Source organism: Emiliania huxleyi, assembly GCF_000372725.1.
Source record: "Emiliania huxleyi CCMP1516 chromosome Unknown EMIHUscaffold_158, whole genome shotgun sequence".
Taxonomy (NCBI): domain Eukaryota; phylum Haptophyta; order Isochrysidales; family Noelaerhabdaceae; genus Emiliania; species Emiliania huxleyi.
The window spans coordinates 32,077-58,391 of NW_005201004.1; the positions used below are offsets into that span (position 1 = coordinate 32,077).

Sequence of the window (26,315 nt, forward strand, 5' to 3'; positions counted from 1 at the left end):
GGGGGGAGACGAGGGTTGGAGGGAGGGACCCGAAGGCACGGCGCCCGCAGCCGCACAGGCGCAGCCGCAGGACGCAGGTGCCGCGCCGCGGCGCCGCGGGCCGGGCGGCGCAGCGGCCACCGGCCAGCGCTCGCTCGGCACCACAGAGTCTCCGCACGCTTGGCAGACCACACCGCACCAGCGCGGGACCGGGAGCCGGGACGCGGGAGGGACGCACCAGCCACCACCCACGCCACCACGATATCCACGTCGCACGTCCACGTGCACATCCCCCCCCCACTGAGTCCGCGCCACTGCCCACACACGACTCAGCACTCACACGTCCACACCGCGGGTCCGCGCAGAGGCCAGAGCCAGAGGCCAGGATACCGTCACATTTACTCCGCTGTGGTCTGTGCACACGGCACAGGCCACAACTACACACGCTAAGACCTGATAGCGGACTCTCGGTCTCGCGCGTCGCGGCCACGCACGGCCTCTGCCGACTGCCCTGGCTCCGCTCGCGAAAGTAACCGAAAGCTCGGGAGCGGCCGCACACTGCTCGGTACCCCCCCTGCACATCTAAAGCCATGGCCGACCCCCCCCCCCCCCAGCAGCAGCGCTCTGCCTGTGGGGGGTGCTGGCATCTCTGTACAGACAGCAGTTGTAAGTAGCATGTGTTCCAGTGGCGAGAATTTATGGTCGACACCAAAATCAGTGGTCTCACCGGCGCGGGCCCTCCTACTGCCAACCGGGCTCGAAGGCGCGGTGAACACAACCGCCTCGAGCGTACGCTCAAACACGAGCCGAGGGTGGAGGGGGGGCGGCGGCGAAAAAGCCGGGAGAACTTGGTCCGTTCGCTCTGCTGCTGGGGGGGTTGGGACCCCCCCCCCCCCAGCAGCAGCGCTCTGCTGCCTCTCTTTTGCGCCGTCGGCCTGGGTCGGCGCGGATCCACAGACTGGACACTGGACTGTATTGGAGTCTCATTACTTATGGCTCACCGCATGCTCATGCAATACGCGAAGCACACACCCGTCGGCTGCCGTTCCCGTTGCGGTAGATGGCGACTGAGAACACGCGCACCTCGCCGTTGGCGCACTCGGAGGCATCGGGCCTGCCCAACGGCCCACGCTCGAGCTCGGCCAGGAATGCCTTGTGTGACACCAGCGCAACCGCGTGGTGGTTCAGGCCGTGCTCCTCAAGCAGGTCCAGCACCTGTGCAGCCCGCCCCCTGAGCATGACGCGGTTCTCGAGCGCTCGGCTTGGTGGGGCGGAGCTGCTGTTGCCCTGGCTCTCTTCGTCACAGACCCCGAAGCTGTCTACGCCATGTAGGGCCATTAGCCCCAGAGTGGAAGCTGCCTGGGGCAGCGGGCGGCGCCCGCCACCCTGCTTTCTGCCTATGCGAGTGTCGAGTTCGCTCGCTGCTGCCTCCGCATCGCTAGCCATCCCAATGAGCCGTGGCCAGGTCGAGTTGCGCCTCATCGGCCCGACACTCTTGCTCGTCGCCGCGCTGCCGTCATGCTCCACAATCTCAGACATATCGAACATGGAGAAGGTGTCTCGAATCACGAGGGTCGAGGCGCGCGAGCGACTGTCGCAGGCCAGCCCCGTTCGGCGTTCGGCCAGCACCTCGCGCACGGTGACATTCTCGTGCGCAGGGAACACGAGCGCGGCAGTCTGCATCGCGCGCTGGAGTGGCGAGACCAGGACGCAGCTCGGTGGGAGGAAACCGGCGTGAACCAGGTCCGCAATCCGCTCCCTGGACACAGCCAAACTCTCCCTCCCGGCTACGGAGAGCGGCGGGTCCGCCTCCTGCGCATACAGAACAGCCTCTCGAGCCGCCTTTTGCGCCAATACCACCTCGTGGCTGTTGGGGTGGTGCCCAGCTTCGAGAAGCGTCTTTCGGGCAGTCTCTTTGGCCTGCTTCTCCTTGACATTGTGCTCTGCTTCGCCGTGCCTGATGATGAAAACCGTCAGCTGCGCCTTCAAGCTCCACTGCGCCCGCCCGCCTGCGCTGAGGCGGCTGCTGCCCGCATCGCTCGGTCGGAGAGAGCCGTCGCTGGAGCGCCTCACATCACTGGTGCCTGGCAGGAGGACGCGTCGCAGAGATCCATTAGCTGCCATTAGTCCGGGGGACGGCCGTCATCGGCTATCTATGTTTCACAAGAAGACTCTGCCAAAACGCGGGACTGTCAGCAAGAAAGTCAAGGCATTTCTTCTGTGTTTGACTTCTTACTAGTTAACAAGGTTAAGGATCATGAACGATGAAGGTCTCTGGCGAGGCGTGAATGTCTGAATGTAGGTAGGTAGGTAGGTGGGTGTTACCTCACACACACGGACGGTCTATTGCAGAGACAAGGAGGGCCCACAGCACACACACCAAGAGTACATGCGCTGCACTGGACATCAGAGGGCCAAGGATTGGATCAAGCAGTGGGAAGGGACTCGAGGTGACGCGCGAGCAGAAACCTACACCTCCACGCGCTCCGCACCGCCGCGCCGATCTTCGCGCGGGCGGCGCGCATGCGCACCCAGGCCGCTCGCGCGCCGTCGCGCAGAGTCGCGCGTTGCAGTTGCACCGTCAGCACGCCGCGCACGCCTCCTCAGAGGCCTTGCCCACACCTCTCCGGATGTTGCGAGGACGCCACCCGGCATGGCCGGTCCTGTCGTGGCATCTGCCGCGGTGTATACACAAAACTCACGACAGGCTGTTTTTGGGTTTGCCGCGGCATGGAACCGCGTGACAAGCGGGCAAGTGCATACCGCCCCCCCGTCTCCCCGCCCCGGCCTCTTATGGCCTTGCATACAGTCTCTGTGCGCCTCCTCCCCTCCCCTTCCCCTTCCCCGCCTCGCCAGCTACGTAGTCGCCGCGCCGGATGTCGCTCGCGTGCTGCCGCCGGCGGGGAAAGTTGGTGCACCGACCATATCGGAGAGCGCAAACGCAGCGTTCACCGATGCGGTCCTGCGAATGTCGACGCCGGCCACGCCGGCGCCGCCGCCCGACCCCTCACCAGCGCCGCCCCCGCTGCCGTCGCCGCCTGCCTCTCCGTGGCCCGCATCCGCGACACCGTTGGAGAAGCCCGAGGTCAGGCCCTCGGACAGAGTCAGCGCCGCCGCCACCGAGACAGTCCTCCTGAAGAGGCCTTCCGTCGGCGGAGCGGGCGAAACTTGCGGCGCGTCGGCGGCGGCGCCATCGGCCGCCTCCTCTCCCTCCCCCTCCAACCCGTCCGCGTCGCTGGACGCTTCCGACTGAGCCGCCGAGTCGGCATCGCTCCCGCTCCTGCTGCCGTTGCAGTTTGCGCGGGCGTGCGAACCGCACGACAGCGCGGTGGCGGCGAGCGCCTCTGTGGCATCGCGCGCGGTGTCCGAGCCCGCGAGCGGCGGTGCCTCGCCGGGCGGGTAGCCCCCGCCAGGGGCCCCGCCTCCTTCGCTCGCCACAGCCCCGCCCGGCAGCGACGCCCCATCGGGCGGCGGGCCCTCCTCGTCTGCCGTCGTGCCGCACGCAGAGAACTGCAAGCTCCAGCTCGACCCTCTGCGGCGCGACTCCTTCTCGTTGGGAAGCAGCACGTTGGCGGCCGAGTCCTGGTTCCCCGACGGGTTGAAGTCGGCGAGCTGCTTGAGCAGCCGCTTGGCAGACGTGTTTGGCATCCGCGCGGCCAGCTGCAGGTGCGCTCCGTCCGCCTCCTCCGCCGACCGCTTCTGCCGCTCGCGCCGCGCCAGCCGCGCCGCCTTGCTCTCCGCCGCCGCAGCCTTGCTCGCCGCCTCGCTGCCCGCGGCGTCGGCCGCAGGATCGCTTCCCCCGCCGCCCGCCGCCTCGGAAGCCTTGCTGCTGCCGCCCTTGCTGCTACCGCCCTTGCTGCTGCCGCCGCCGCCCTGCTTGGGCCGCTTGTCCCGCGACGGCGCGCTGGCCGGCGCGGAGCGGCGGCGGCGCGAATCCTCCCCGCCGCTCCGCGCGCGCCGCCGCTTCCGGTCCTTGCGCCCGCCCGAGCCGCCCGAGCCACCCGGCGCCCTCGCGCCGCCTTGGCCCCTCCCGCGCGGCAGCGCCGACATCTGGCCGAGCAGCGCCGCCGAGCTGCCGAGGAGGTCGCGCTCCGCCTCCGCTGCGGCGACGGCGGCGAGGCGCAGCCCCTCCGCCGACCTGCCCGGCGCGCCGAGCCCGTCGCCGCCGCGCACGCCCGAGGAGAGACCGAACGGCTCCGATGGCGTCCCTGCGCCGCCCGCCGCCGGCAAGGACCGCTCGGCGGCGATGTTCGGCGCTGCGGCGTGGCACGCGAGCGCCATCTGGTAGAGGAGCTGCTGCTGCGCGAGCTGCTTGAGCTCGAGCTGCCTGCGCGGGTCCGCCGCCAGCTCCGGGTTGGAGGAGACCTCCTCCGCCATCTGGCGCGCGAGGGTCTGCGCGAGCAGCCGCTGCGCAGCCTTCTCCTGCATCACGAGGATCTGCGACTCGAGGGGCAGCTGCCCAAAAGCGCGCGTCGAGATGTCGCCGTTGGGACCCGCAACCTCGCTGTCGGCGTCCACCTGCGGCTCCAGCTCGGCGTACACCTCGCCGCCGCTCCCGCCTCCGCCGCCGTGCGTCCGCAGCTGCGCCGTCTGCTTGACGCAAAACTTTGCCGAGCAGAAGGAGCAAGCGAGGGCGAGCATGTCGTTGCTGGTCGTGCAAGAGGGACACACCTGCGGATAGGGCGGCACGGCGACGGGGTCGGCCGTTGTGGGGAGGGGCGGGGAGGGGCGGGTCGCGGCGGGTCGCGGCGGGTCGCGGCGCGGCGGGGCGGGGCGGGGAGGCGCGGGCGGGGAGGGGCGGGGAGGGGCGGGGAGGGGCGGAGAGGGGCGGGGAGGGGCGGGGAGGGGCGGGCGGCACCTTCTTGCCTCGCGGCCGGGGTGGGGCCCACGACGACACACGCGCGACTCCCTTGCGGGCCGTCGGCGGGCGGCCCTCCGCCGCCTCTCCCTCGTCCTCCTTGTCCGACCCGACGCTCGAGCCGGGCCGGGGCACCGGACCCGCGAGCGAGACGGACGCCGCGTCGCCCAGGAAGTCGCCGGTGATTCCGTCGCCGCCGACGATGTCGAGGTCCTCGTCGCGCATGCCGTCGCGGACCGCCCGCAGCGGCGGCAGGTCGAGGGAGCCTACAGCGAGAGGGTCTCCGCGCCTCGGGGAGGCGAGCCGCACCGCCCGAGCCGCGAGAGAGCGGCGCTCGCCCGACGAGAGCGCGGCGCGGCGGGAGCCACCCTTCTTCTGCTTGAGAACGAACCGCGTCCCGCACGCGCAGCAGTGCTGTCGCGCCGTAGGGTTGAGGGCGCCGCACGCCTCGCACTTCTTGCGCGGCGGCACCTTCGGCGCTGCGCGGTGCACCCGCTCCTTGTTCGTCGCGGAGAGGGCGCCGCACAGCAGAAGCCGCTCCGCCACTGACAGAGTGCCGTTGCCAGACCCGGCGGCGCTCAGCGCGGCGAGGGCGGTGGCGGACGGGCCTGAGACGCGGGGCGGGCCTCGGGTCAAGAGGGGGGGGGGGGGGGGGGGGCCCCCGTGTTTCCCGGGCAAACCCCCCCCCGGGGCCAAGAAACCCCGCCCAAACCCCCGTCCGCTCGGGAAATGCCTGTTGCCCCCTTTTCGGGCCGGGGGGCCGGCCGGCGCTGCTGCTGCTCGCGGCAGCGGCCGGCGCGGCGGTCGGCGCGCACGAGGCGGCAGCGCACGTGGCGGACGCCGGGGCGTCCGCCACCGCAGCAGCGATCGCCTTGGCGGCGGCCGCGGGGGACGCGGCGGCCAAAGCGCTGCAGCCGCAGCCGCTGGGCGCTGCGCAGGCCATCGCAGAGCTCCTCGCCATGGCCGCGGCTGCGGCGGCGTGCAGCGGCTCCGCGGGCATCACGGGCATCGCGGGCATCGAGGGCATCGCGGGCGCCGCCGCCGCCGCCTTGGACGATGACGCCCCGCCGGCCGAGCTCGACTGCTGCGGAGCGAGAGCCGCCTTTGAGGCCCCGGCCGTGGCAGCAACCGGCGGGGCGGCGGCTGCCTGGTGCTGGCCTGCCTGGTGCTGGCCTGCCTGTTGCTCGATGGACTGGCGGATGCGATCCAGCTCCGTCAGCGCATCGCGCACGCCCGTCCCCGCCGGCGCGCCCCGCTCCTTGGCGCTGTCGCCCAGGAAGGGAGGAGGGAGCGGCGGCAGCGGTGCCCACTCCTCGGCTGCCGCCGGAACGCCAGCCTCGTGCTCCTGCGGGGCGCGGGGCTCACAGCTCAGAGACGGGAGGGGAGGGGAGGGCGCCGTGTTGCGAGTGGCACGAGCGGCGCGAGAGGGCCGCTTCCGCCCCGCCCCTTTCCGGGCCCTCCTCCTCTGTCTCCTCTGTCTCCTCCTCCCCCGGTCCCGGTGCGCGGTGCCCTCTCCCCTCCCCTCCTCCCGGCGCCGGCCGCCTGCGCGAGCAGCTCCAGCGCGGCGTTGCTCAGCTCCGAAAGGACGGCCTGCGCGAGACGGGACGGAGGTCGGAGGCGGTCGGAGGAGCGGCTCGGGGGGCGGGCGTGGGCGGGCGGGTGTGTCCGGCAAGGCAGGCGGCCTGCTGCATCTCTCCGCGCGAAGAGTCGATCGAGTCGCAGCCGGACACGGCCTGCGGAGGGCAGGGGAGGGTGGGCGCCGGGTGGGGGAGAGGCACCGGGGCGCGCGCCGGCGCGGGCGGCGCCTCTCCGAGCGCCGACCGCATCGGCGGCGAGAGCGGCGCGAGCCCGAGCGACGATGCGGCGGTCATGGCAGTGCCGTCCCAGCCGAGCGCTGCTCCGAGCTGGGAGGAGATCTGGTGCCATTCCGAGGAGGAGGTGCCGGCCCCGGCGGACATGGCGGGCGAGGGTGGCTGCGGCGGCAGCGGCGCCTTGCCTCGTAAGCTCGTCGCGTCCGATGCGGCGCCGCCGCCCGCCGCCGCCGCCGCCGTCGCTGTCGCGGAAGCGGCCGGCGTGGCGGCGGGTGTGGCGGCGGCGGCAGGCGTATCGCCGCCGCCTTGCGCCTGGAGCAGCTGCTCGTGCGCCTCGGCCGCGTCCAAGCGAACACCCATCTCGTCCGCCAGCGCAGCCTCAAAGCTGCATGAGCCCTCGGCTTTCGACGCACCCGCGCCGGTGCCGGCCGGTGCCGGCGGCGGCGGCGGCTCGAGCAATCTGCTCGGCGGCCGCGGCGGCTGCGGCGCGGGCCGCTGGGCAGCAGAGCTCCCACCGAGCATCCGCTCGATGGCGGGCGGCAGAGGGGCCGCCATGGCGGCGCACACTTGTGGAGACCTTCGGCAGGGGAGCTCTCAGGGCGCAGAAAAGACGCGTTGACCCCTCCACCTTGGTCGACGCCGGCAGGTTGAGCGTGCCCCTCGCCTCTCCCTGCTGCCACGGCAGGTGAGAGCGAATGGCGCGGTTCACGCCTCGCACAACAGAGAGAGAGAATGAGAGATGCGCTCTGACCCCTCCCTATCCCTCGTGTGGTGGCGGCGTGCCGTCCTCCCATCCCTCCCTTGGGTTGTCTGTTTTCTTTCTTTCTTTCTTTTCGTTTGCGCCGTTGTTTTTTTTTTTTTCTTTTTTTTACTGGGAACGTCCCTTTGAACGGCGCTTCACGTAAACGCACGAATATAGTGTGAAGTCAAGGTGCCTAGCGCCCTCACATGGTCACAAAGACGAGGCAGGCTGGCGCTGGGCAGGGCTCGGCGGCACACGGCGGATGCTGTGCGTCACTGGGCCACAAATTTGGTTTCGGCGGCACCCTCGACCAAACCTTGCTCAAGGTTCTTGGGTGCAAAGAGCGCGGCCACAAGTCACAGGGCCCGCTCGTCCATGCGACCGGCAAAGGCTGGGTCAAAGAGCACAAGGCTCAAGGGACAGTACTACGACGCTCGACGCGCTCCATGTCAAGAACGGAATCGTCAAAAAATGTCTCGTCGAAAGCCAGGGCGGCATTGCGCCGCCGACCAAGACGCAAGAGAATCATCTTCAACTTCGCCAAAGAGGTCGGCAGCCCGAGCGCCGTCGACCGCACCGACTACGGCACAGCCTCCGGCAGCGCCCGGGGCTTTGTCCAGCACCACTCGCAACAGCTCTCGCGCGCCGCCGTCTGTGGCGACGCGCAAAACATCAACAACGCTGCTCGCAACATGCGTGTCGCGCACTCATTCATGACCGGTCTCAATGTCCCACCCCCCTGCGCGCGGGCCTTCTAGGCCCGCGGGTAGTCTCACCCCATCCCCAGGGCCTCCAGGGCTCGCACCTCAACCTCTCACAGACCAGCGCATAGCGCCATAGGACGTATTTTCTTGTCAATAACAAGGCTGTGAATGCCCCGGAACAAGAAAGAAAGAAACATGCCTAAATCAACCCCAAACACTCGGCACGGCTCGCAGGAGATGGGCAACAAGAAGCCGGAGAAGAAGGACGCTGCGGAGAAGGCGGCTGAGCTCGCGGCCAAGGCTCAAAAGTACCTGGTCAAGGCCATCCAGGACGACAGCGTCAAGGCGATAGAGTCGGCTCTCAAGAAGGGCGCCGACCTGCTGTCCGCCGATGAGTACGGAAACACGCCGCTCCACGTCGCGGCCATGTACGGCTCCTGCCACGCCATTGGCTATCTGCACGCGCACGGTGCCGACCTCTCCGCCCGAAACTTTGCCGGCTGCAACCTCGTGCCTCCAAAGGAGGTCAGTGAGTTAGGTGGCGAGTTAGTCGATCAGTCAAGCCAACTCATGCCTGCACTCGCACGCAGGGCCGGACGCCGCTCGAGTCGGCGCAGAAAGTTGGCGAGCCGCGCGCCATCGAGATGCTCACCGCCCTGGCTGAGGGCCGGCCCTTTGACGTCGATGCGGCCGCCGAGGACTCTGATGACGAGTTGCCGGGGGAGGAGGAGGCGGCCGCGTCTCCCGCAGCAGCAGCCACAGGGCAGGAGCAGGACTCTCCGGACGCCACAGCGTCGCAGCCACCGCAGGCGGCGATGGAGGCGCTGAGCGTCGTGGCGCCTGGCGCCGCGTAGGGTGATAGGCCTCACTGATCTCCCAGCGGACGTGGAGTCGCCGGCCAACCTCGGCCGCGAGCCAGGCGGCGCTTGCGGTCGACCTGATGCGGCGGTTGGTGATTGGTTCTGCTCCTGGGCGATGAGATGCATTGCATCCCTGCACCGGCCCGCTCGACGACGCGAGAGTGCGGGAGAGCTCAGAGTGCGCGCGCGTGTGTGGCCGGCGGCCCACCGGCACCGCTGCGGGGCAGCGCGCGGGGCCCCACCGTGTCCACGTACCCCCCGACGGTCGGGTCGGGTCCCGTGGAGCGCGGTCGGCGTCGTGCGCACTGGCACGCGGCTGCGTGCCGTTTAACTCTCTCTGGGGATCTCGCTCACACGTTCTATCAGATCTCACGAGACAAAAAAAACGTCACAGGGGACGGCAAACCGATGACGCAGCTGGCCCGCGCGCTACTTGCTACAGGGGAGGCGGATCCGATTGAAGTGCGCGGCTAACACGCATTGGGCTCTGTGTCGCCGGGTGCTGTGTCGCCGCGCACGTCGCGGTCATTCGCCTGTCCCATTCGCGAGGTCGCACAGCCTCACGCCCACGGCCGGCGCGCCGATCTCTTACCGGCCCGACTGGTAGTACTCCTTGTTGGAGCCCACGTTGCCAACCTTCTTGCGGATGTAGTCGTCGAGGAAGAAGGTGCCCTTCGCCTATGGGACGTGTGTCGGACGCGTCAAACGGACGCCCCAAACATGGTCCACAGGAAGTTGTGCCCTGCGCCTTCATCTTCTTGGTCTTGGCCGCCTCGGCCTTCATGTTGAGCTTCTGGTTGGCAGCCATCTCCGCGCGCTCCGCCGCAAGGTACTTTGGGTTGATGTTGCCTGTGGCCGGCGCGGGGCGGCGTCAGCGGCGAGTGCAGCGTAGGGGAACGGCTCGTTTGGCGAACGCGGCCCTTGCGGCGCCAGCTGCGGCGGCGAGGAGAGAGGGGAGGGGCGGGGCGGGGGCATCGGCGCGCCGTTGGGCAGGAAGATTGGCATGCCGTACTTGGACTTGCCCTCCGTCTTTTGGAACCTCTGCAGGAAGGAGCCAAAGCCACTGGCCTGCTTCTGGATGTTCTTGGTCGAGGGGTAGTTGGAGCCTGGCGAGAGCGGCTTGGCCTTCTGGGTGACCTGCGGCCGGGGAGAGGTGCGCCTCTGAGCCGAGCCACCCCCGCCGCCGGCCTCTCTTTGGGTGGTGCGCGCGCAGCCAGCAGCCAAACGGACGGCGAGGGCAGCGGCGGCGGCGGCGGCGGTTTATGTTTGGTGGGCCAAGGCGACGGTGCTGGCCGCGGGCCCGGCAGGTGCGGTGGCGGAAGCAGCGGCGAGGGCGGACGGCGGCGTGTCGGAGGACGGGCGATGGCTGCGGAGCGGCCCACAGCTAGGATGCACAGAGAGCGCGCGCAGGGCGCGGCTGCGTCAGCGCGCCTTGGGCCGCTGCTGCATGGTGACGGCGGACTGCGCACCGCCGACGGGCACCGCGCTGGGCGGCACGAAGGCCGACGCGGCCGCGAGGCAGGTGGCGAGGAGCAGCGAGCGCATCATCGAGCGGCCGAGGTTATTCTGAGAGCGACAGAGAGAGGGGATGAAGCTTTGAGAAGAAGAAATTCTGCGGTCGCGCTTCTGCGTGTTTGTGCCTGTGCGTGTGCGCTTCCGTCTCTACTCAACTACCAACGGCAACGGCCTGTGTGTGTGTGTGTGTGTGTGCCTGTGTGTGTGTGTGCCTGTGTGTGTGTGTGTGCCTGTGTCTGGTGTCTGGTGTGTGTGTGTGTGTGTGTGTGTGTGTGTGTGTGTGTGTGTGTGTGTGTGTGTGTGTGTGTGTGTGTGTGTGTGTGTGTGTGTGTGTGTGTGTGTGTGTGTGTGTGTGTGTGTGTGTGTGTGTGTGTGTGTGTGTGCTGTGTGTGTGTGTGTGTGTGAAGGATAGCACAGGCGCCCGAGTTCAGACGCCCCCCTAGGACCGATGCTGAAGGCGTCGGGAATGTACCGTAGCTCGCGCCACACGCCTGTGTGCGGGCAAGGCCGAAGGCGGCACGAGGAGGGAGTAGTTGACGACATTTGAGAACGCCCTTGACGGACGGACGGAGGCGAGGCGCAGCACAGGTCAGCGTGCGAGCGACGCCGCGGGTCCCGGCGGTAACGCGATGTGCGGCTCGCAATGATCCTCTGATTGTAGCTCTAGGACGAAAGAAAGCAAGACCGAAGAGGAAAACGTCGGGCGCCCGAACGAAGACGGTAGACGCTAGGGTAGACAGACGGGCGCCCCCTGAAGAGACGAGTGAGAACGGAGAGAGTGTGAAGGGAGGGACATGATGTGGTTCGGACGCACAGAGCCCGCGAGATGCGGGCGCAGGGGCGCAGGCAAGCCGGAGACGGCGCGCGCGAGCGAGAAAGCTGGCTGTCTGTTGTTGCGCTGGTCGTTCGTTCGTTGAGTTTTAGAGGTATGTTGAGTGAGTGAGAAATGAGTGTTGGCCTCTTGGCCTCCGGCGACCGCCGCTGCCGCCGTGGCTCCACACACATTCCAAAAAAGTTAAATATTTTTGTTAGAGAGAGTTGTTCGCCGATCGCGCCGCTGGCAGAGCCCGGTCGTTAGTCCGAGATCCATTCGTCTCGTAGGACCTGTTTCGGTCGGTGTGCAGAACTTGGTTGCTCGCGCCGCTTTGGGTCCTCTGTACGGGTACGCCAGTGCAGGGGGGGGGGGGGGGGGCTCTATCGGAGGGGGGGGGGGGCGACCCCTCCCGACGGGAGGGCTTCTCCGCCGGCCGATGCGGTTGCTCGATGCTCGCCAGGAAGTACCCGGAAGGGTCTTCTATGCACAGCGTGGGGAGTGGTGCTGGCGGATCGCCGCCGGCGTCGGGATCTCGCGATCAAAGGAGCATGGCACGGGTCGGCAGCAGTGTGCTTCCATGAGCTACAACAGTGGGGGTACGTAACTCTAGTGAGGCGGCGTTTCTCTCTGTCGACGCGCGCTGAGCATGTGCCACCACTCGGCCTAGGTCTTGATCGCCGGGAGGACTTCATGTTTATGGGATCGTACGACCGCAGTGGTACAGAGTATGCTCCGGTCTCTGGTTCCCAGTACTTTCGGGACGGCAACACTGTCGGTGGCTGTCCACCACGAGCGGGCTACTTGTTCGTGTATGAGGTCGCCAGCCATAGATGCCACGACGTCACCTTAGGTTAACGCCGGGTGCACCGGGACCCAGCTGTGAAGAGTCCGCAAGGGTCCGTGCCAAAATGGCCAAAATCGAGCCTGATTTTGCCGACTCTGCAGTGGCCGCAGGCGGTGATGGCGGACGCCGACGAGCCTCACGCGCCGGGCCCCACCTCAGACAGTACCTCCGGTGGGCTGCATCCACTCACCGCGGGGCTGCTCGCTCGCCATGATCGTCGATGTGCACCGACGGCGACCGCCCTCTCGAAGCGCCCGGCTGACTGGCCAGCCGCCGAGCAGGAGCGAGCAGCCGTTCGAATCCGCGGTGCAGCGCCGCGGATGGCGAACCTCGAGCCGGTGGAGAAGACCGCGGTCGTGTCGGACTCGTTCGGCGCCGATGCGGCGCCAGCAATTCGGGCGCGGCCGACTCGCTCCAGTTCGGCGCAGCTCGCCTTGGAGCCCACCGCGCTCTTAAATCGCCTCGAGACCATGCTCCTCGGCAACCATCCCGTCCCCGCACCCTCCAACGAGGTCAGCATCGTCGGCGAGGTCACCAACGGCATCATCATCGCCGCGAAAGCTGCCGTAAACACGCTCTTTTTGTCGCAGCGGCGCGGCGCGCTGATGGCTCTCCAGATAAAGAACCTGAAGAAGGCTGCGCTGGCGTACCTTGTGTGGGACCTACGCGGCGAGCTGGCGGGCGCGCGACTCGAGCAGGCGGTCGTGTACGGCAAGCGGCTCGAGACACACGCGAGCGGCGTGGACAAGGAGTTGGGCAAGTGCAAGCGGCGGCAGGCGGGCGCGGAGGCGCTTCTCGCTGTCGTTCCAGAAACTTTGCAGGACGTGCCGACGCCAGAGGAGCCCGCGGTCGAGGAGGAGCCGGCTGTCGAGGACCTGCCTGCCAGCGACTCCCGTCCCGACGACGCGTCTTCGGACAGCGATCGGGAAAGCGTCTTCGAACGCCGGGTGACCCGTCGGATGATCGACGCGGGCCTGAACGAGGCGCAATTCGATGATATGCGGAACGTTTACGGGATTCAGCTCGCCCACGAGGACAAGTGCCACGAGTGTGCCAAGCTGCAGGCTCGGGCAGTGAAACTGTATGATATGCTCCTCCCGTACCTCGAGCGCGACTGGGTGCCACTGGAGGAGGCCCTCCAGCGGCTCGACCTTGTAGACGCTCGTAAACGCTCGGGACCCCGGGTCGTGGGTATGATAGTGACATAACATACGTGTGATACACTACCAAAACAGGGCCGCGGGGGGGGCGTTGGGGGCCGCTGGAGGACCGCTAGACCCTTCCCGGGCCCCTCCGGGGGGGTCCGGGTGCACCCGGCGACGACTGCTGGTACCACCTGCTCCTCTTCCTTCCTCGCCAGCCAGAGATCATTAGGATTTCGCCCCGGCCGGTGGCTAGCTCGCAGCCGAACGCTCCAGGCAAGGGAGCGGAGTGGGGGCTGGCGGGGCTGTGGTCATCTCTGTCGCAAGGTTTTCATCAGCTTCGGTCGACACTCTCCAGGCGTGTTGCCCCCGAGGCAGAGAAGGGGCAGGAGGGGCAGAAAAGGAGCCAAGTCCAAGGGCCGCCACGCGCCAGGAGCGCTCTTGATGACCGTCGCAGGCAGCCTCCGACCAGTCCGCCTTCGTCAACGCCGGGGCGACGTTTATCGGAGGTTCCATCCACGCGTCGATCGCTGACCGGGTCTACAGACTTAAGCGACTACGCGTGCTTTGAAGATACCAAGGTCGGAAGCGGAAACATCGGTGCCACAAACGTAAGAGACATCGACGATTGTGCCGAACGATGTGGAGCCGGCACCTATTTTGACGATGACGGCGATGACGGGTGCGTGGCATTTGTGTTCAGCAGCAGCAGAAACTACTGCTACTGGAAAGATCAAGGTCAATACACACCACTGCCAGGATCTCCAGACGCAGGATCGGTTAGTTGTGTCTTGTCATCTCTCGTCCCCCCCAGTGCCCCCAGCCCGCCCAGTCCCCCATCTCCATCTACTCCGCCGCCCTCGCTACCGCCGTCTGCACCATCGCCAGCTGCTCCGCCCTGTCCATCGATTGGCAAACTAGCTTTCATCAAGGGGTCTGGCGCAGACTGGGACGAAACGCACTTGACAGAGGTTTTCCTCTTCGGCCCAACCGAACCGGTTCAAGAAGCCCATACCCCAATCAGCTGCGTGCGAGAGAACATGACGGCCACTGGTATCGATCAGGGAGCCTGGGATGACGGTAGTTACGGGGGCGGCGCCGTCTTCAGATTCACGACATCTGATAACGTGTTTGTCAGTCGACGTCCTGGGATGGGCGGTGGTTATGACTACGCAATGTTCCGCGCTGAGCACAGCGCCATGCCTGGCGATGAGGGCTGGATCAAGTGCGAAGTGACGCTGGATGGCACATGCGACTCCCCTCAAGAAATCACAATCCCGGTCTACGTCACAGATGTGCCTCCGCCGTCTCCGCCTTCTCCGCCGTCGCTGCCGCCTTCTCCACCGCCTTCTCCGCCTTCTCCGCCGCCTTCTCCGCTGCCGCCCCCACCTCCATCTACTCCGCCGCCCTCGCTACCGCCGTCTGCACCACCGCCAGCTGCTCCGCCGCCCTCGCTGCCGCCGTCTGCCCCACCGCCAGCTACTCCGCCGCCCTCACTGCCGCCGTCTTCCCCGCCTCCATCTGCTCCGCCGCCGTCTACACCACCTCCATCTGCTCCGCCGCCCTCGCTGCCGCCGTCTACGCCACCTCCATCTGCTCCGCCGCCCTCGCTGCCGCCGTCTACGCCACCTCCATCTGCTCCGCCGCCCTCGCTGCCGCCGTCTACGCCACCTCCATCTGCTCCGCCGCCCTCGCTGCCGCCGTCTACGCCACCTCCATCTGCTCCGCCGCCCTCGCTGCCGCCGTCTACGCCACCGCCAGAGGAGGGCACCGGCGACGAGGACAGCGATGGCACTCCCGACCGGGTCGAGCCGAGCGACACAGACAGCGACGGCATCCCTGATGCGGAGGAGGACCCGACCGCCGACTCCGACAGCGACGGCCTCCCCGAAAGCACGGACCCGGACGCCGATGGAGATGGCGCGCCAGATGCCGAGGAGGGGAGCGCCGACTCGGACAGCGACGGCGTGCCCGATGCGCTCGACCCCGACGCAGACGGCGACCTGACGCCCGACTCGGAGGAGGGCACCGGCGACGAGGACAGCGATGGCACTCCCGACCGGGTCGACGGCAAGCCGTCTCAACCCCCTCCCACGTCTCCTCCGTATCCTCCAATTGCGCCCGACTTTCCCGATTCTGATGTTGCCGGTGCGGTTGTGGTGGACTTGCGTACAACCTCGCTTCCTGGAGCTCTTGATTTTTGTACCGACGGCTTTCTTCATGCCCTGCAAGATGTTGCATCAAAGGCAACCTCAACACATTCATCACATGTCGAGGTAAGATGTGCTGCTACATCGACGGGCGGAACTATCATCGAAACATCATCTACTGCGAGCCGTATGCTTTCGGAATCTTCCGAAATACAATGTCAAGGGCAGTCGATCTCAATTAGGGTTGAGTGCTCCTCGCTTGAAGGTTGCGAGAATGTTGCTCGACTGTTATCCGACCTGTTCGCAACGCCAGCTTCCGCCTCGTCTGTAGCGCAAGCTGACATCTGCGACGTGACCGTTCGACAATTCTCGTTCATGCCGACTCCACCACCTTTCCTCCCACCTCCTTCACCCCCTCCCTTCTCGCCACCGCCCTCGGCTCAGCCCAAGCCAGCTCCTCTGCCGCCTCCGCCCTCGCCGCCAAAGCATCCTCCCAGCCCACCTGACCCGCCGCACCCGCCGCACCCGCCTACCCCACCTCCGTTTTCCCCCTCGCCGCCGAGCCCGCCCCCGCTTAGACCAGGAGGCCTCACTGGGGACCCGCATCTACACTTTGCAGACGGCGGCGAAGCCGACTTCCGCGGAGAAGATGGTGCTATATACGCGATGCTTCACCATAGTGGCCTCGCAGTGAATGCACTGTTCGAGAAATGTGGCTTCTTCCTCACGTCGCCGGCAAAGCTCAAGGTGATTGGCACATTCGTCACCGATGTGTTTATCAAATTACGCACGGATGTCTCGGGCCTCCTGCTTCGCGTGGAGTTCTCCCCTAACCAGCCACCAACGCCAATTGTTCACGGTCTAGGCACACAGCGGTTGACCTCTGGCTCGCCGCCTCTGGTTGTTGATGATGTTCGTATCTCGGTGATGAAGACAGGTAGCAGGCTGGCGAGCGCGCCGCGAGCGAGGCCGAGCGCGCGGAGGCCCCGCGGGCGCAGCTGCGCGAGAACATCCAGTACGTGATGGCCGGGCTGCGGACTGCAGCTGCGCAGACGCGCAGCCAGGCCGGGTCCAAAATAGAGGTAGAGGCTAGAGTATGTGTAGTAGAGTCCTGCTGGTCTCCTATTGATAGTGTCATAAGTGTGGCTGGTGTGTGTCAGAGCCTGACAGCACCCCGACAGCACCACCTGACAGCACCTGACAGCAACAGCCCAACGTCTGAGACAGCAGCAGCAGCCTGACAGCTCTGACAGCTCCGACAGCGTCTGACAGCAACACCCGACAGCTCCGACAGCACCTGACAGCTACAGAACCCCTCGCCTGTCAGACACGCACCCGACAGCACCCAACAGCACTGAAAGCACCTGACAGCTGGTCTGACAGAGGCACCTGACAGTGCCTGACAGCTGCCCCGACAGACCGACATATCACCTGACAGCACCTGACAGCCTGACAGCCAGGGCTCAGCTCAGATCGCATCGCTCCGTCATCGGGCACCGATCCATGCGCATCGCCGACCACTACCTCACGGCGCGCAACTCGCAAGGGATCATCGCACGGAGAATAGCACAGAAATAGAGAGTACGCACAGAGTGTGAGATTCACATAAAGGCTATAGCTAGCCAAAAAAGCTTTAAGCTTTAAAGCCGCGTACAGTCGAGTACAAAAGGGAGAGAGACACGCCCCGCGTTTGCGGCCCCGCGACGAATCGCACACAGCAAGGCCCGTGCGCGTGCCTCGCCACCCTCCCGGACTACCCGCGCCAGTCGCCTGGCCTCTCTCGCCTCTTCCCGCAGTGCTCGATCTTTACCGGTATGGGAGTTTTTGGCTAATCAAACCCAAGGCCTGCACTAATCAAAAAGTGGTACGGGATACCAGTTGCCTCACGGAAATCAAAGCGAGTCGGAGTGCCTTCTTGGTGGCAAAATCGGCAAAATCGGCAAAATACCGGGTATTTTGCGGGTATGCCTGGAAAAACCCGGGTATACCCGGGTAATACCCGCACACTTTTGCATGGTTTCGCCCCCGGGACAACACCGACAGCCGCTACAACTAATGAAACCCCCGCATACCACTTTCGCGTACCACTATACCATACCACTCCAAAACTAATCAAAATATCGCCAAATACCGGTCTCATACCGGTAAAGATCGAGCACTGCGTCTTCCGCTCCCACAAGCTCACTTCTTTGGCGCCAACAGACACGTCGCGTGCGAGAAAAAGTTGACCCAGAACGCCTTTTCGTCCAGCCGGCGTGGCACCAGCGCGTACTGCCTCTTTTGCAGCCCGGGCACGAGCGTCAGGGCCGCCACGGCCGCGCGCTCGCTGATTGCGACGGTCGTGCCGAGCGGCACCGCCGGGAAGGGAGGCGGCGCCTTCATCGCCGCTGTGAGCAGCGCCTCCGACTCAGCCGCGGCCAGCGCCGCCAGCTTGGCGCGGGCCGCCTCGTCCGCCGCCTCCCACGCCGGCGTGAAGGAGTCGTCGGGCGCGGCGCACCTCCACGCGTCGCCCTCGCCCTGCGCCACCAGCAGCGCCTTTGCGTGGCGCGTCACAATCACCGTCGCGTGCGAGAAGAAGGCCTCCCAGAAGGCCGCCTCGGTCAGCGTCTTTGGGATGGTCTCGTAGTGCTTGCGCTGCAGCCGCGGCACCAGCGTCAGCGCGGCGGTGGCCGCGGTGTGGTCGAGCGAGGCTTTTGTTCCCAGCGGCACTGGCGGCGCAGCTGGAGGCGCCTTTGGGTGCGGCTTGAGCAGGGCGGTCGAGTCTTTGCCTGCGAGAGCGGCGATCTCATCCTTTGCGGCGTCGGGCAGCTCGGCCCAGACGGCGGAGAAGGAGGAGGAGGAGCCGTCGGCGCTCTGGGCGCCGCCCATGACACGTTTGGCAAGAAAAAGTGACGTAACTGAGGTTGCCGACTGCACTCCAAGTGCTCCAAGTAACGCAAAGACTCTCTGAGAGTTGTAACGACATTCGCGCCGCATGGTGGCCGCGCTGCGCCGCTCGCCGCTGGCGCGCGGCTGATCGCGGCGCCGACCCCGCGGCGGCGCCATCTCACGCAGCGGGGCGCGTCGCGTCGTCGGCGCCAAAACAGACGCGAGCTCGCGGCGCGGCCGCGGCAGCAAAAACATCAACCGTCTACTTCTCCTCTCTTCTCGTCTCGTCTTGTCGCAGGCGCACACGCGCGCGACGTGCGCACGTGTCGCCGCGTTCGCTCCGCGAAGGACGATTCGAACCGACACTCGGCTGCAACAGCGCGCAGCGCCGAAGAAAATTTTGGGGCTTCTGGCCGGTGTGGACGCCGTCGCAGCAGCTCGGTCGGGGGCCGCGCCCCCGGCGCGCCCGGCCCCCCACCTCGCGTTTCGCTGCGTGGCTCGAAAATCATTTTGTGCCCCCACCCCGCTGTACGTTGCTTTTATTATATATACCAAAAGGAGGGCTACACGAGGCCCTCTACGCTGGGGTGCCGGCGCCCTACTGGGCGCCCCCCACTCCCTTCCCCTTAGGTAGGTAGGTAGAAAGGTGAAGAACAGCCAGGCTCGGACTGGACACCAACGCGGTATGGGTGGACGCTGGACAGATGATGACGACACGCACGAGCGACACACAGACACAAACAAGCTCACAAGACACACAGCCAGCGGGCTGCCACACACCCTGAGTTGGCGTACACATAACTCAAGGCCACATCCTCCCTGTCGCCCCCCCCAGCACTCCAAGGTGCCAAGGGAACACATCCCCTTAAAGCCCCCACCGCTTACCCCCCCCGCGGTCCCTCGCGGCCCGCGACCCGCCACCCGGTTGCTTTGCGTGTGCACGACCCGATGTCCTCCGATTCGGAGTGGCGCCCCTCCGGCTCTGAGGCCGGCGTGGATGAGTCCGGCGGGACTGAGAACGACGCCTCCTCCTCCGCGGAGGCCGCCAGCAGCGGCACCGAGGAGGGGGACACATCGGAGAGCGAACCCGCTCAGCGAACCCGCCGCCGTTCGTCAGGGCGCGCGCGCTCTGCAGCCGCCGCCACCTCCTCGCGCGGCACGCGCGACACAGTCGGAGCCAGCCGAGCCAGGAAGCGGGTCCAGATCCAGATGAGCGAGAGCGAGGGTGAGGCGTCGGCGGCGAGCGCGGGTCGGGGCGACGAGTCGGGCGCCGAGTCGAGCGAGGGCGGTGACGCCAGCGAGGCGGACGAGAGCAGCAGCGCGGACGATCGCGCCGACCTCTGCGGCGAGCCAGGCTCAGACGCGGTGACTGGAGAGGCGCTCCAAGAGAAGCACGTCGTGTGGCGGTCGCCAGACGGCTCCTCGGCGCTCGCCGCCCCGCCCCCCGTGCCGACAGCACCCCCGCCACCGCGGCGCACCCCTCCCGCCCTCTGCGCTGTCGAGCCGCCTCCTCGCCCGCTCAACCTCTGCCCTCAATGAGTGTCAACAGCCCCCCGCTCCTTCTCAACCTCCTTCCAGGTGATGCGGCTCAACATCTCGACGATGCGCAAGATCGCAATGACGTCGGGCGAGTGGCGCTCGCCGCCGCACTTCCGCGCGCCGATGGGCGAGCGGCTGCGCGCGCAGATTCGCCGCAAGTGGGGCGAGCCTCGCCTCCGCCGCCCCTCTTAATTAACTATTAATTAACAGTTAATTAGGGGGGGCGAGCCTCGCGTCCGCCGCCCGGGCCCCTTGCGCCCCCCCCCCCTCCCCCTCTCCACTCGCACCCCATCCACGGCCCCTCGCGCCCGGGCTTTGAGTCGAGGCCTTGAGCTGGCGCCGCTGGCGGGCTGACGAGCACCGGTGTCCGCCCCCCCGGTCCCAGGAGAGCGGGCTCTGCACGTGCCGAGCGGCGGCGAGGGCGGCGGCCACTCGACGGACCACTTCGCGAACCTCTTCGCGTCGTGGCAAGCGACGCGCCTCTCCGCCGCGCGTGGCAACCTCTTCTGCTGCCCAATCTGCACGCTCTGGCGCCACCACCCCGCTGTAGCCGTTAGCTCTAGCGGCAGTGATCTTCACCCAGTGGCGCCGCAGCGCCGCACGCCACGCGCGGCGCGAGGCGAGGGCCCGGCACGCACGTCGCCGTAGGCTCCGCTCCGACTCTGCGGCCGCCGCGAGCCGCAGGGCGGCGAGGGACGGGCTGGGGCGGTCTGCGGACGGGCGGCTGGGCGAGGGCGCGCGCCGAGGGGGCGGACGAGGCCATCGCACGCCCCCGAGGCGTGCCCGACACGCTCTCCCGTAGGCGAGGACCATCTCCCCCATATCTCCCCACATCTCCCATATCTCCCCACATCTCCCCATATCTCCCGTAGGCGAGGACCCGGCCGAGGAGGAAGACGCCGAGGCGAGCCTGCTGCGAGGGGCTCGAGGCGGCCGCCACGTCCAGGACGCGTCCCGGACATGCCGCGCGTGTCTAGGCGGAGATCGAGGCGGCCACCGCGGCGTGGGGGGACGGCAAGCGCGCCGCAAAGGCGCTCGAGAAGGCGGCATCGCGCCGCGGAGGAAAGGGCAGGGGCGGGGGCGGCGCCGGCGCGTCGACGTCGCGTGCGGCGGAGGCGGAGGAGGCGGAGGAGGCGGAGGAGGCGGAGGAGGAGGAGGAGGAGGAGGAGGAGGAGGTGTGCGAGGCTTTGCTCGAGGTTCCGTTCGAGCCGCTGACGCTGCTCTACCGCGCATTGCCCGTGCGGCGGTGGGAGAGGGAGCAGGGGCTCTCTCTCCCCCCCGAGGCAGCAGCGGCGCAGTGCGTGATGCCTACCCTCGCTAAGATTGCATCACGACATAATTAATGTCAGGTTGCGGCGGCGCAGTGCGTGATGCCTACCATCGCCGACCTGAGGGCGCACTTGCGAGGGGCGCACGGACTGCCCGCCAAGGCGATGCTGGGCCCCTTCTGACTCCTCGTAGACACCTCCTAGACACTTCCTACACGGACTGCCCGCCAAGGCGATGCTGGGCCCCTTCTGACTCCTCGTAGACACCTCCTAGACACTTCCTACACGGACTGCCCGCCAAGGCGATGCTGGGCCCCTTCTGACTCCTCGTAGACACCTCCTAGACACTTCCTACACGGACTGCCCGCCAAGGCGATGCCCGCGGCCGAGGTCAACGAGCGGCTCAAGCAGTGCGCGTTGCGCGGCGCCGACGGGCTCACTTTCCGCTGGGTGGGGGCGAACCAAAAGCTGTTCGGCGCCGGCCAGGGGGAGAGATGTAGTCGAGATAGTCGAGAGATAGCCGAGAAATTGCCGGCCAGGGGGCGCGCTCCGCTCCACTCTGGTCGCGCCCCCGCCCGCCGCAAGAGCGTCGCTTCACCCGCGACGCTGTTCGCAGGCGCTCAACCGTTTCTGGCGATCGCCGGCGCGCGGGCTCGCCGCCAACCACGCCGCCCTCTACCTCTCGCTCTTCGACGAGGTGCAGGCGAGCCGCGAGCGCGGCGGCGCGGCCGACAGCTCCTTCGCGCCTCTCTTCGAGGAGAAGCTGTCCGACCCCGCCGCCTCGGCGCTGGCTTGGGAGAGGCTGGGCTTCGGCGGCGCCACCGGCGACCATTCGGGCGCGCCGAATGGTCGGAGGAGGGGGCGCGGCGGATACCTCTCACCGCGGCGCGCGTGTGTGGTGTAGGCGACGAGGGGATGGACCGCTTCATCGTGCCTGCGGGCGAGGAGGAGGAGGAGGAGGAGGAGGAGGAGGAGGGCGAGTCGAGCGGGGGCGAGGGCGAGGACGGCGAGGAGGGCGACGGCGAGGGGGGCGAGGAGGAGGGGGAGGGGGAGGGGGAGGAGGAGGAGGAGGAGGAGGAGGACACCAGCGAGCACGGCAGGATGCGGCGCCTGTACGAGGACGGGATGGCGCACGTGGGTTTCGGCAAGTTCTCGTCGTGGCCTCGCATCAAGGTCTTCGAGTCGAGCGAGACCGCCGTCCGGAGGTGCCCCCCCCCCCCCTTAATTCCCCCCCCCTCCCCCTCTCTCTCTCGACCCCCCTCCCTCTCCCCCCGCCGCCCCTCTATAGGTGGGTGCAGCAGCTCGAGCGCGAGGAGGCCGAGGCGCTGGGCGAGGGCGCCGCCAAGTACCGCGCGTTTGCGCAGGCCCTGACGGAGCTCAGCCGGCAGGGCATCACTTTCCACCTGATCCCGCACTTCCTCGCAGCGGCGGGCGGCGAGGGAGGCGGCGAGGGGGGCGGCGAGGCGCGTCGGTCACGCTTGCGGCGCGGCGGCGACAGGAGGACCGAGGCGGCAGACGAGGGCGACGAGGGCGACGAGGGCGACGACGAGGAGGAGGGCGACGAGGAGGGCGGCGGCGAGGAGGGCGACAGTGAGGAGGAGATCGAGTGGTCGCATGTGCGCCAGCAGCCGCCTCGCAGCGCCAGCTGAGCCGTGTCCCTCACCGCAGAGCTCTCCCTCTCTCCCGCAGGAGCCGGACGAGCTCGAGCGCGCCGAGGCGTCGCTGCGCGAGAAGCGGCGGGCGGAGAAGCGCGCCCGCCAGCGCGGTCCGGTGAGGGGGGCGGAGCGGGAGGGCGGGGCGGAGGGCGAGGGCGAGGGCGGAGGACAGCGCCGCCGCCGAGGGCGGCGCGGCGGCGGCAGCGACGACGACGGCGGTGGCGGCGGCTCCTCTCGAGGGAGGCGCAAAGCACCGCGCATCGCCTCAGACGACGAGGACGGCGCGCCGCCCGTCGCCTCGGCCCGCTTGAGCAGGGCCCGAGCCGTCAGCCGCGGCGAGGCGGCTGCTGGGCCGCCAGCGGCAGCGGCGGCTGACGCTGGCGGCAGCACGCACGCCAGGCGGACCCAGCGGCGCATCCGCGACGACTCCGACGAGGATGACGGGTGACTCACTCGCACGGGAGGGGCGATGCTGGAAATTCTTTTTTTCGCCGCTGAAAATCAGTCTCTGAGAAAAGAAAATTTCATAACACCGAAGGCTCGAAAAAGAAAACTCGCAGCAGGGCACCACCTTGGACCTGCACCTGGAGAAAGCGGGCACCACCTTGACGCTTGAGCTACTGGAGGTAGTTACAGCTGACCGACGCAAGGGGCATTTGAGTCCTGCAAGGGCAAGCGCGTCCCCACCGTGAGCATCATCATGGCACTCTACAAGGCACTGTCAGCCCTCTTGCCGACTGTGGCCCTGGCGTCGTCCTCCAAGCTGCTCGGCAACCAGCTCTCGCACTGCAAGCCACGCTCTCACCAAAAGGATATCGTGCCAGAGACCGTTCACTGCTTTCTCACCTTTGACGTGGTCAACTTCACCGTGGCCGGGGTCGGCAACATCACGACTCGCGGATACCAGCGCAACGACACCGACCGCAGCGCAGCCACGCCGATTGGCCCAACGATAAACGTGTATCCCGGCGACAATCTCACAATCGAGCTGTTCAACAACCTACACCAGCCGCTGCTCCGGCAGCGGGGTGTGCACAACTTCTACCATGACCTCGAGTGGACCAACGTGCACACGCATGGGCTTCATGTCAGCGGCGAAGAGCCCGGAGACTCAGTCTTTGTTGAAGTCGGCCCGAAGTGTTCGAGAAACTACACCTACAGCATCCCCGAGGACCACATGCCGGGGACGTACTGGTACCACCCCCACAAACACGGGTCCACTGGCGCTCACGCTGGAGGAGGAGCAGTCGGCATGCTCAAGGTTCTTGACCCAAAGGGCACGCTCCCTGCATTCCTTGAGTCGACAGACTTCGTGCCGGAGCTCGACCTGGTGATACTGGGGCTTGCCAGCGTAATGGGGCAGGGCGCAAACAAAGGCGTCGAGGACAAGATGGCTAAGTGCTGCAAGGCCTACAACAACATCAGCTACAAAACCCCGTCGCAGGTATTCAAAAGCAGGGCCTGCGATGATTTTGGGATGGCTGGGATGATCGACCCCAAGTACTTCAACGAGGACAGAGAGTGTCTGAATGCCACCCTCAAGGAACTGAATGTCAAGGACTGCGATCGGGATCAGTTCATTGCCGAGCAATGCGACCGGTCCAAGGTTTGGAGCGCGCCCTTCGACTACACGGACGGAGACAAGGAGGGGGGGGGAAACACCTTCCTCGTCAACGGTGATTACAACCCCACGCATTACGTTGCTGCGAACGCTTGGACGCGCCTTCGCATTGTGTACGCTTCGATCGATCAGCAGCTCTACTTTTCCTTGCCAGAAGGGTGCGACATGGAGCTGATGGCCAAGGACGGCGTCTACATTCGCGACATGCCCCGAAGGACCAGTTACGCGTACTTTGGTTCTGGCAACCGTGCTGACATCCTCGTGCGCTGCGCGGGACACACAGTCGACAAGATGCCATGCCCCGAAGACAAAAACAGGATGTGCACGCGGTACCCCATCACGGCCTGGTTTTACAACGAAGCGGGGGAAACGGACAACAGCGTCTGCGAAGCGGTCAAAATGCTAGACCCTGGCTCGAGCGCGGCGAACATCTCTCAGACCATGTTCGATGCCGCCAAAACCGTAAATAAAAATTTCGAACCCTCGCTCGTTGCACTTGGAACCATCATGGCCGTACATGAGACTGGCGTCGAGACGTGTGATCTGCCGAACATCAGCGTGACCTACCCTTGCTACCTGGCCGACCTGAGGGACGTGACTGACAGCCAGCTCGCCGCCCAAGCGGGTTTCAGCCCCGACCGTCACATTCATTTTGCTGGGAGTGGCGGTTCGCCGTTGCCATCGATTAACGGAGACTTCTATGGCAATGGATACTTCCACAAGGGCGACGAGCCAAACATAAAACCGGACCACAACGACTCGAGGATGGCCGTGCTCCGGCACAGCAGGGCAGGAGGGGAAGATACAAACGTTTTCAGCATGCCTGTCGGCAGCCTGGTCAACTTCACCCTCCATGGCTTGCACTTCCACGCCTTCCACTGGCACGTGAACCCGTTTCAGCTGCAGACGTCGTACGACGAGTTCGGCCTCTTTGGCGAGGATGGCCTCGAGACCCACGAGCGACCACGGGCTTTTGAGAAAGGGGACAAGGATGACCGCGCCTTTGAGCCCTATTTCAAGGCTGGTGACTGGCATGACGTACTGATGGTACCTGCCAAGTGGTGTGCGCCCGTCGACAAGTACGACTGCACGGGGGATCCGGATGATCCGATGCACGGGGGGAAGAACAACTCATTCGGCCAGTGCACTCCTCAGTACTGGGCGCAAACAAACCTTTCCTTCCCCGTCCGTACGAATCTCGACCGTTTCCCCAGCCGGCAGGTCGTCCACTGCCACGTCCTCGAGCACGAGGATCAAGGGATGATGACCCTGCTCGACATCCAAGAGTATAGCAAATGGAAGGAGGCGAATCCAATGGGCGGACCTCAGTCGGGCGACAAAGACAACCACAACAAGCTCGCGTACGGCCGTCATCTCGACAAGATGTGCTACGGACCAATGCCCGCAAACGCGAAGGAAATGGGCATATGGTCGAGCAAGGAAGGAATGTGCTGCGCACACAAGGATGACGACATCTGCGAGGCGGGACTGAGCTGCCAGTGTGGTACGGAGGACACGACGACTTCCTTGCTCCCGCGGTCCGTTTTGAAGAGCACCTGCAAGTGTCGCCCATCGCCGCCGTTCTCGCCGCCCACACCGCCCTCGCCGCCCTCGCCGCCCTCGCCGCCCTCGCCACCGCCCTCGCCGCCTTCGCCACCCCCATCGCCGGGGCCAGTGTCCTGGCTGCGCCTCGCGGCACTCGCCCTCGTCGTGCTGCTGGTGGCGGTCCTGATTGCGATCCTGCTGAAAGCCCTGACACGGGCGAGGCGATGCCCCCCGTCACCTGTCCCCAAGCAGAGCCTCCCCTGCGCTGAGTCCATTTAGACCGCTCCTCGAAACACCAAAGAGAGAACAGGTGTGATGTAGATGTGTGTGTGTGTTTTTAGTAGAGTGCATAACCTGTGTCCCGGGTGTGTGTGGAGAGGAGAGAGATGTGTTGTCGTCG

At 66.7% G+C, this 26,315-nt stretch overlaps 7 protein-coding genes across 7 annotated transcripts; 3 read left to right on the forward strand and 4 right to left on the reverse strand.

Moving 5' to 3' along the window:
- Nucleotides 1-987: 987 nt before the first annotated feature.
- Nucleotides 988-2,103, reverse strand: EMIHUDRAFT_229722 (hypothetical protein; the record flags this gene model as incomplete). Its single annotated transcript, XM_005785767.1, has 1 exon — nucleotides 988-2,103. The coding sequence occupies one exon, from the start codon at nucleotides 2,101-2,103 to the stop codon at nucleotides 988-990; it is 1,116 nt and encodes a 371-aa protein (XP_005785824.1).
- A 540-nt stretch (nucleotides 2,104-2,643) lies between these two features.
- Nucleotides 2,644-7,200, reverse strand: EMIHUDRAFT_467794 (hypothetical protein). The gene is made up of 7 exons (XM_005785768.1): nucleotides 6,643-7,200; nucleotides 6,520-6,570; nucleotides 6,380-6,427; nucleotides 5,731-6,182; nucleotides 5,309-5,445; nucleotides 4,838-5,103; nucleotides 2,644-4,650 (listed from the first exon to the last, which is right to left on the reverse strand). The coding sequence occupies exons 1-7, from the start codon at nucleotides 7,168-7,170 to the stop codon at nucleotides 2,836-2,838; spliced, it is 3,297 nt and encodes a 1,098-aa protein (XP_005785825.1). The 5' UTR covers nucleotides 7,171-7,200; the 3' UTR covers nucleotides 2,644-2,835.
- Nucleotides 7,201-8,321: 1,121 nt separating this feature from the next.
- On the forward strand, nucleotides 8,322-9,306 carry EMIHUDRAFT_441600 (hypothetical protein). The gene is made up of 2 exons (XM_005785769.1): nucleotides 8,322-8,619; nucleotides 8,685-9,306. Exons 1-2 carry the CDS (start codon nucleotides 8,332-8,334, stop codon nucleotides 8,946-8,948), a joined length of 552 nt encoding a protein of 183 aa, XP_005785826.1. The 5' UTR covers nucleotides 8,322-8,331; the 3' UTR covers nucleotides 8,949-9,306.
- On the reverse strand, nucleotides 9,280-10,542 carry EMIHUDRAFT_441601 (hypothetical protein). Its single transcript, XM_005785770.1, has 4 exons — nucleotides 10,386-10,542; nucleotides 9,938-10,091; nucleotides 9,703-9,803; nucleotides 9,280-9,632 (listed from the first exon to the last, which is right to left on the reverse strand). The coding sequence occupies exons 1-4, from the start codon at nucleotides 10,500-10,502 to the stop codon at nucleotides 9,543-9,545; spliced, it is 462 nt and encodes a 153-aa protein (XP_005785827.1). The 5' UTR covers nucleotides 10,503-10,542; the 3' UTR covers nucleotides 9,280-9,542.
- Nucleotides 10,543-12,447: 1,905 nt separating this feature from the next.
- EMIHUDRAFT_111814 (hypothetical protein) lies at nucleotides 12,448-16,113 on the forward strand (the record flags this gene model as incomplete). The annotated part of the gene is made up of 5 exons (XM_005785771.1): nucleotides 12,448-13,245; nucleotides 13,727-13,807; nucleotides 14,334-14,494; nucleotides 14,563-15,013; nucleotides 16,003-16,113. 5 exons carry the CDS (start codon nucleotides 12,448-12,450, stop codon nucleotides 16,111-16,113), a joined length of 1,602 nt encoding a protein of 533 aa, XP_005785828.1.
- A 1,336-nt stretch (nucleotides 16,114-17,449) lies between these two features.
- EMIHUDRAFT_455813 (hypothetical protein) lies at nucleotides 17,450-18,542 on the reverse strand (the record flags this gene model as incomplete). The annotated part of the gene is made up of 1 exon (XM_005785772.1): nucleotides 17,450-18,542. The coding sequence occupies one exon, from the start codon at nucleotides 18,540-18,542 to the stop codon at nucleotides 17,601-17,603; it is 942 nt and encodes a 313-aa protein (XP_005785829.1). The 3' UTR covers nucleotides 17,450-17,600.
- A 4,907-nt stretch (nucleotides 18,543-23,449) lies between these two features.
- Nucleotides 23,450-25,862, forward strand: EMIHUDRAFT_229733 (hypothetical protein; the record flags this gene model as incomplete). The annotated part of the gene is made up of 2 exons (XM_005785773.1): nucleotides 23,450-25,800; nucleotides 25,853-25,862. 2 exons carry the CDS (start codon nucleotides 23,450-23,452, stop codon nucleotides 25,860-25,862), a joined length of 2,361 nt encoding a protein of 786 aa, XP_005785830.1.
- Between the last annotated feature and the right edge of the window lie 453 nt (nucleotides 25,863-26,315).

Excerpts from the sequence above, each read along its gene's own strand:
- EMIHUDRAFT_467794 (XM_005785768.1), bottom strand. The coding sequence starts at position 7,170 with ATGCTCGGTGGGAGCTCTGCTGCCCAGCGGCCCGCGCCGCAGCCGCCG. Across the intron at positions 6,428-6,519 it reads CGCGCGGAGAGATGCAGCAG|GCCGTCCTTTCGGAGCTGAG; the intron begins GCCGCCTGCCTT and ends CGTCTCGCGCAG. Across the intron at positions 6,183-6,379 it reads CGCTGGAGCTGCTCGCGCAG|GAGCACGAGGCTGGCGTTCC; the intron begins GCGGCCGGCGCC and ends CGCGCCCCGCAG.
- EMIHUDRAFT_441600 (XM_005785769.1), top strand. The coding sequence starts at position 8,332 with ATGGGCAACAAGAAGCCGGAGAAGAAGGACGCTGCGGAGAAGGCGGCT. Across the intron at positions 8,620-8,684 it reads ACCTCGTGCCTCCAAAGGAG|GGCCGGACGCCGCTCGAGTC; the intron begins GTCAGTGAGTTA and ends ACTCGCACGCAG.
- EMIHUDRAFT_441601 (XM_005785770.1), bottom strand. The coding sequence starts at position 10,502 with ATGATGCGCTCGCTGCTCCTCGCCACCTGCCTCGCGGCCGCGTCGGCC. Across the intron at positions 10,092-10,385 it reads CCATGCAGCAGCGGCCCAAG|GTCACCCAGAAGGCCAAGCC; the intron begins GCGCGCTGACGC and ends CCCCGGCCGCAG. Across the intron at positions 9,804-9,937 it reads GCCAATCTTCCTGCCCAACG|GCAACATCAACCCAAAGTAC; the intron begins GCGCGCCGATGC and ends CGCCGGCCACAG.